The 8370-nt window shown below is 36.0% G+C and overlaps 1 protein-coding gene across 1 annotated transcript; it reads left to right on the top strand.

The window, feature by feature from the left end:
• Positions 1 to 542: 542 nt before the first annotated feature.
• On the top strand, positions 543 to 971 carry LOC108671832 (extensin-1-like). Its single transcript, XM_018159424.1, has one exon. The coding sequence runs from the start codon at positions 543 to 545 to the stop codon at positions 969 to 971; it is 429 nt and encodes a 142-aa protein (XP_018014913.1).
• Positions 972 to 8370: the final 7399 nt, after the last annotated feature.

The raw sequence follows: 8370 nt of genomic DNA, 5'->3' as shown, positions 1-8370 counted from the left end.
GAAGTGGCCGGGCTAATTTTCGTTGTCAATGTTAACAACAAACAAACAAACAAACAAATAAACAAACAAACAAACAAACAAACGCGAAGCTAAGCTAAGAAAAACGTGTTAATAAGAAGCAAATAAGTAATTCGATCAAGACATTGATTTCTTAGTTATATCAACATTGAGTAGAAATGTAATTCAAAATATTAATTGTTTCATTTTTAAGTTTCATTAATTTTCGTTTCGTGCGTTTTGCTTTCCTGTGAGTTTCAATTTCATCACACAGAGAAATGAGTGATATTTTGACTAAATAGCGATGCACTTTTTCCTTGTACGGGTCATCATGACCCAGTTTGTCTCGTCAAAACAGGTGCATCAGTGCTACGTGCAGAAAATCTTACGCTACTTGGACAACACGACCCATTCATTTTCCTCGGAGCATATATGACCTCGGCACTAATATTCGTGCCTGTTATTCCTCACGAATCCTGCAACTTTCGTGCCTCGCAGCTGTAGCTTAGAAGTGTCAGGTATTTTCTTGGCGTGTTAGTGCATTAATGCGTGCACCTGACGACGTGTTGCGTGTAGCTGCAGCGTGTTGCTGGTGCATCATACCTCCTCTGCACCATACCTCCCCTGCACCATACCTCCCCTGCACCATACCTCCCCTGCACCATACCTCCCCTGCACCATACCTCCCCTTCACCATACCTCCCCTGCACCATACCTCCCCTGCACCATACCTCCCCTGCACCATAACTCCCCTGTACCATACTCTCCTGCACCATACCTCCTCTGCACCATACCTCCCCTGCACCATACTCTCCTGCACCATACCTCCCCTGCACCATACTCTCCTGCACCATACCTCCCCTGCACCATACCTCCCCTGCACCATAACTCCCCTGCACCATACTCTCCTGCACCATACTCCCCTGCACCATACCTCCACTGCACCATACCTCTACTGCACCATACCTCCGTAATTCCTTCCTCCCGAAGTGCCTAAACTTAGTCAAGATCGCTGTAGTAAACAACAGAGATCTACCCTCGCCGTCTGCACTCAGAAGAATGACCGGCTCATGTTGTCCAAATAGTGACACACTTTATCTGCATTCAGCCTGAGCAGAGAGCGCACGTAGCGCTAATTTGTCCAAATTGCGATGCAGTTTTCACCCTGATGTTGGTCATCCTAACCCATTTTGGCCCGGAAAAATGACATCAGCGCTCTCTGCTCGTGCTGTAGGTGAGAACGTGTCACTATTTGGTCAGTATGAATCATTAATTTTTCCGAGTGTTGGTATTGACTAGCCGGCTCTCCTCTGCCGATTATTTTTAACTGAGTTGTAATGGACGAGTTTTCAACGCATCAAGCTACAACACGCAAAAAAATGACTGGGGCATATTGCCCGAATGTAAACACATTTTATTGCATGTACCAGTGATAAGTTTTTTCTGTCGTTCCATATTAAATCAGGATGATGACCCACAAAAAGATCTCAAGTCCATCGCTGTTTGGACAGTATGGCACTTATTTCTCTTAGTGTGATGTACTGTAAACAGCGAACGCATTTGTGTTCGTACTGTAGACGCGATTGTGTCGAGTCTAGGCGGGACACAAACGGACATAATAATGGATAATTTAGCTCCACAATTAGCTCCACAAACGGACATAATAGAACCTGTTGCAGTGACTGCCAGATTTCAAGATTTCAGATTTCTAGTAACTTAGGATACTTCGTGTTTCAGAGTAACTCGGCGTAAGTAGTCCAAATCTTGAAGCCGTTGTTTAAAATTCATTCGTCTTATAAATCATATTTATAATAAGAGTAATACCTTATCTTATTATAAATAATACTATTTGCAGTTTTTGTATAATCTGACGATTCGACACATGGTCAAAATGATATTCATTTAATCCAACTAAATCGTTTTAATTAAACTCGCTTATATATAAACAAATTAGGAACACATTTCCAAAATACATTTTCTTGTAAGAATCCTGAAATGCAGCCAGAAAATGAATGGGTCATATTGTCCAAATAGAGACACACTCTCTGCCTGTAGCACTGATACCTCCTTCGTTGAGCAAACAAGGTCAGGGTGGCCAAAACAGGAGCAAGAAGTGCATTGCCATTTGGACAAAGTCTCTGAATTTTTTTGAGTGTGCGATCTCTGAAAGAAATGAGTAAGACTTTGTCCGAAAAGTGATGCATTTTTTGCCCTTTGCGCTGGTCATCCTGAACCAGTTTGGCCCGGCAAAAAGGCGTATCTGTGCCAGGTTCTCTTGCTGCTCTTGCTGAAGGCAAGTAAGTGTGTCACTATTTGGACAACATAACCCATGCATTTTTATGCGTGCACCAATAATGAAGAAAACACACACGCCTTTGTTCGCTTCACTCGCCTCAATTAACACAAGATTTCTTGCCCAAAAACACGACTAACAACGCGACTAAATTTCTTTGTCTAGATGCGGTCGATATAGCGCGCAGTACAGTGCAGTCAGGCACTGACGAAAAATTATTGATGGTTTATATCTTGCAAATTGTGACACACTTTATGATACGCCCTTGTGCAAGGTTAAACTGGGTACCAACTCAGAAGCAAAAAGTGCATGGTTATTCGGACAAAACCTCACTGATTTCTCTGAGTGTGCAGTTCAGTCACGGTGTCGGTAGCATGGCTCGTAATATGCAAAAATTATTGAAAAAACGGCATTTGAATGACAATTGCTGTTAATCTGTTTTATTTTGATTAAAACAAGTATTTCCGTTCTATCAAAAAAATACGTTCACATGAAATTTAAAAAAAAATGACCTAAAATTATTGTTTCATGCAAAATCAAAAGCGCCTAAAATTTACCATCTAGCAATCTCAATTATTGTATTAATAAAGACTGATATTATAAGTGAGTAACTCTCTATCATTTTAAAAAAAATTATAATAACATAGAAATTACCCACACTTGAAGCCGAATAAAACTAGTCGTCGGGTTGAAACTCAGCGTGCAGGAATGTCGTGTGCTGAGTGAACCTCTCAACGCGACGCGGCTATAAAAATCGCATGCTCTGTGCTGAAAATACAACATTTTGCTTAAAATATCAGACATATTAGCTGCCGTGGTTAAATTAGGTTTTCAGGCCAATATATAACAAGAATACGCGTAAGTACTTATATTATCAGTCTGCTTATATCGCAAGTTCGCAAGGAATTTAAAAGCAAAGAAAACGCCAAGAAAATTCGCCATATCGATATTGAAAACGTTTCGGAGTCCAGCTCCATCATTAGTTCGACTAAACTAAAAATTAGTCAAAATCCAAAGACAGACATAAAACCTAAACAAGACCTAACATTATATCGAAATAAAAAGAACTACATATATCGGAACAACTTAGTCCTAGGGGTACGACATGAATATAAAACCCCAGCGATTCACTATTTCACGTATATGCGTATAAATGTATTCATATATGCAGCTGTATATTTAGCAGTAGGGTAACATGGGGCAGCGCGCCCCCCCCTTTTTTTAAACTAAAATTTTAATGAAGTTTCAATTGATACGAGGTGGTTCTTTGTTTTGTTTAAAGGTACAACTAATGAGGAATGTATGATGTGAATTAGACGCCTATATGTTCATTCAATTTTTAATGAAACACTGTTTTGTAAAAAGTGTCAAAATGGGCCCATTGCCCCACCCCTGGGGCAATGGGCCCATGGGCTTGGGGCAAGGCGCCCACCCATGGTCACTTTACCACAAATGCATATTTTTCGTTTGAAAATGATAAAACTACACTTTACAGTTAAAAATAAGAAAATGCAATAAAAAATATGACATTCACTCATTCATTAACAACTCAAAAAATCATATACTTAACTTGAAAAAAATATACTCTTGGCTTAAAAAATCAATCACTGACGTGAAGAAAAATATTTAATTGACATAAAAATATATATCCTTGACTTGAAAATATATCATTGCGATAAAAAATTCGTCCTTGACATGAAAAAATGTATAAAAATATATTTAGTTGATCAGAAAAAAACTTCGTTCGAGTTTCGTCCATAATCCAGATATTATGTGCAGAGAATTCGTACCTAATCGTGATTTGAGCCAACACCATAAAAACTCTCATCAACTTTTGGCTCATTGGTGTTGACTGAAATCAACTTTTGGCAAGGCAAGAGTCAATAACTCGAAAAGTGGTCATAAATACGCATAACTAGAAACAAAACCTGCTGCCTTGAGGCGGCAAATCAAAAAATCATGCAATATGAAGTGTAATTTGTAATTCAAAAAGCTAGTCATAGTTTGAAAAGGTCATTGAGACAAATCTAATGATTTATAACACAAGACTTCACCATGGGCGCTTTGCCCCGTGACACGCGTGGGCCCGTTGCCCCCACTAGGTATCCTTTCAATTTATATCGTGTCAACATTTTATTTTAAAAGCTAATAGTCTAAACTTGGTCTCAAAATTATCCCTATAAATATTACTTTTAAAAAATAATTCACAGTAATTTCAAAAGCTTCATCTATAGTAATCGAAAAAAACTTTGTTTAGCGGCAAAAAAATTTTTATCTGGACTAAAACAGTTATTCGCAAAGAATTTAATAACGCAAACACTTAGTAAAACGTAAATCCGTACACTTCATCCCAGTGAAACTGTCGACCGGCGGTAGAGAACACGGACCAATATCTGCCATACAGTACTTAGCGAGAAACCCGCTATGGGCCCGTGACCCGCAGTGGGCTCGCTGCCCCATGTTACCCTATATGTTATAAATTTATTTAGTTATATAAATCAATCTATATAACAATTAATTCGAACGTATTTATTTTCAATATTATTAACTCTTATTTTTTAGTATGATTATATATAATTATCTCTTGGTATAGTTTAAAATAAAGCGCCATATACTTACTGAGTTCACTCCATTTATTCTCCTTAACAATTATTATCTACCGCTGATTTCCTAAACAATTTTCATCTTACTAACAATACGTCCTTTACAATTATTATATTGTTAACAATACGTCCTTAACAATTATTATCCACTGATTTTCCTATACGTATTTGGTAATAAATCCAAATTTGTATACATCTTCATGTGATATATAAGATTTCTTTTGGAAGAAATTCCAAATGAAGTTCAAGATAAAATTCAAGCATGAAATTTGACTTGTAATCTTTTGGTGCTAATAACACTATTTAGTAGTTGTATACTCGGCAATGCCGATTTTTTTCGCTAGTGTAGACTTGCAGCATATTATAAAATTTTGCAGCATATTACGCAAATTTTTAGCATAATATTAAAATTTAACAGCTCTTTGTTGAGAATTTTTATGATTTCAACAAATCAGTATTAACGAGAGATACTAATTGATAAATTTGCCTCAAGATTGAATGAATACTTTTACTAATAATCTAGCTGCAATATTTAATAATTTTCTTAATTTAAACTTAAATCAGTGGAATACAGCGGATAATTTAAATTTTGTGAGTTTCCAAAACTGTTTAATAAGTCAATAAACTGTCCGAGTCATGAGCAAACTGCGAAGACTTTTTTCTGTAATAGAAAAAAGATTAATACATAAATATTCCATCTTGCATGGCTTCGATAATTTTTCTCAAGCGGTTTCCGCCATTAGTGATATTCGATTGCATTAGTGGTATGTGATTGCCACTGGTGGTAGATGATTGCCATTAGTGGTCGGTGATTGCAATTAGTGGTAGATGATTGCCATTAGTGGTAGGTGATTGCTGGTACTGTTAGGTGATTGCACAACATCGACCGTCCGTTAAGTCTCTCTTGTTGCTCTAATGGAACGTCGCCTCTGATCAGACTTTGGATGAGTGATGGCGGCAACGAGGCTAAAGCGGCCGAGAAGTTTAAAATTAATGGAGTTTGTTGCTGCGACGTCAGGATTAAACGCTAGTGACGCGAAAACGAGGCGAGGAAAAGTATGGGTGAAGTTTCTTGGTGTCTACACGACTTCAAGTCCAACCTTAAACTGTACGTCTTCAAGTTCAACTTTAGGCTACACGACATCAAGTTCAACTTAAGGCTACACGACATCAAGTTCAAGTTTAGGATACACGACATCAAGTCCAACCTTAAGCTACAACTTCAAGGCCAATCTCAGTCTGCACGACTTCCAGTCCAAACTCAGACTACACGACTTCAAGTTCAACCTTAGGTTGAGTATCTCCAATAATTTTTTCCTTGCAAGGCAGAATTTAAGTCCACACTTTTGGTCCATATCGAGCAAGTCGGCGTGCAAAAAACTGTTCAGCTAAAAATTTCCGTTAATTGTGTTCAGCAAAAATAATTCAGTGTAACCGTTTACCCCAAAATTTTTAGGTACTTTTTGAAATTAAAGATAAGTTTGAAATATTCTTCAAAATGAAGATAGTTTATATATTAGTGCACAAAAAATTAATGTTAAAAAAGAGTTTTGAAATAGCATTCAAAAATTGACTCACATAATCGGGTGATAGTTTATCTGAAAGTCCCAATAGTGTTTATAAAATGAATAATACAAATTTAATAAATTTAAACTTCTAGAGGCATATTATTAAATTTAGTGCCAATGATATTAGAACAATAATAGTTTTTATATTGACTGTTTACAGTAATTTATGAAAAAATTTGGAGCTGAAAAAACAGCCTAAATTTATATGCTTAGATTTTGATGACCAAATTCAAGTTCTATACTAAAAATTTCAAATGTGCTAACTGTGCAGGAAATGGATTCAAACTATAAATCAATTGGTATTTAATTAACATCAAACGAGTCTCATAAAAGGTTGACCTCTCTTCCATTAACATTTAATCAATAAAAAATACAAGAAGCCATGGCTTTGCAAGCACCGAAATCAAGTTCAGTTCTCTGTTCCAGTTGCCGGAAGTTGCGGTGAAGAGAAGCGGGATCGCCTGGGCTTCAGTTTCTCAAAGTTTAGTTTCTTCAGTTTCTTGAAGTTTGTCGACTTCAATACTTCAGCAAGTCCCTTGAAGAAACTATGCACTGTGTGCGCCTTTCAAATAATTGTTTAAATTCAGTGTTTATGTTTATAAAAAGTCAAGTACAGAAAACAAGAAAATTTTATTTGTCTTATTGGTTTCAATGCACGATAAAATAAAATTTCAAATCTTGCAATGTAAGGAGGTGGAAGGAAATGCCCGCATACTTTTTTCATTATTTAATATTCTGAAAAAAATATTGTTATTTTTTCTTTCAATGCCAGCATTACTACTAGTAATAAATAGTACTTGTTTGTTAAACTGAACTTCAGCACTGCTAAAATTTTAACAATAATATAACATGTGTGTGCTCTCCTGGCATACCACCAAAAAACCTTCATTTATTACAAATATTTTCTGATATTCAAAAAAATAAAATAAAAATAAAGACTCGACGTATTTCATACAAGTTCACTACTTCACTGGAATTACGTCAGACAATTGTACAGATACGAGTATTGCATTACTATTGTTACGTCACACAATTATAACGATACGTTGTTACTCATTGATATAAATGTAACAAATGACATGAGCTCTCATTTAGGCATCGAACAAAAGCTCATGTCATTTGTTATATGTTGCGTGCATTTAGGGATCGAACAAAAGAAGGAATATTTCCTTAGTGATTTCCCACTTATTTTTAAATTAAAATGCAACTTCAACCATTAAAAATTTTGGTTAGTTAAGCTGCAGGCGCGCGTTATTTTATTTCAATGAAATAACTCCGGCAATTATTCAGAATTAAACAGAATAAGCACACATGAACCATAAATGGCATTGTAGATGATGGATGATTTTTAAAATGATATGAAGATGAAAATATGCGAGCAGCATCACTATAATTACCATGAAGTCTGGCAGCGTATCAATGAATGCAACATCACGTATCATTTGACTGGCTAATATCAAATTCAATCTATTGCCGATAATTCTTAGGCAAGGCAGTCATTAAATTGAACTTGATTTAAATTCTCACGAATGAACGGGAGAGTTCTATATTTATGAATGAAAGGGAGTTCTGTATGTATGAATGGAAGGGAGTTCTATATTGATGAATGAAAGGGAGTTCAATATTTATGAATGAAAGGGACTTCTATATTTATGAATGAAAGGGATTTCTGTATTTATGAATGAAAGTGAGTTCTATATTGATAAATGAAAGGGAATTCTATATTTATGAATGAAAGGGAGTTCTATATTAATGGATGAAAAGGAGTTCCATATTTATGAATGAACTGGATTTATATATTTATGAATGAACGGGAGTTCTATATTTATGAATGAAAGAGAGTTCTATATTTACGAATGAAAGGGAGTTCCATACCTGCGAATGAAAGGGAGTGCTATACTTACGAATA

Source organism: Hyalella azteca, unplaced genomic scaffold, assembly GCF_000764305.2.
Source record: "Hyalella azteca isolate HAZT.00-mixed unplaced genomic scaffold, Hazt_2.0.2 contig16467, whole genome shotgun sequence".
Taxonomy (NCBI): Eukaryota; Metazoa; Arthropoda; class Malacostraca; order Amphipoda; family Hyalellidae; genus Hyalella; species Hyalella azteca.
Note: the sequence above shows the minus strand (reverse complement) of the source record. Positions and strands in the feature narration are given on the sequence as shown.

What these genes read in the sequence shown, in the direction of transcription:
- LOC108671832 (XM_018159424.1), top strand. Translation starts at nt 543, where the DNA reads ATGCGTGCACCTGACGACGTGTTGCGTGTAGCTGCAGCGTGTTGCTGG.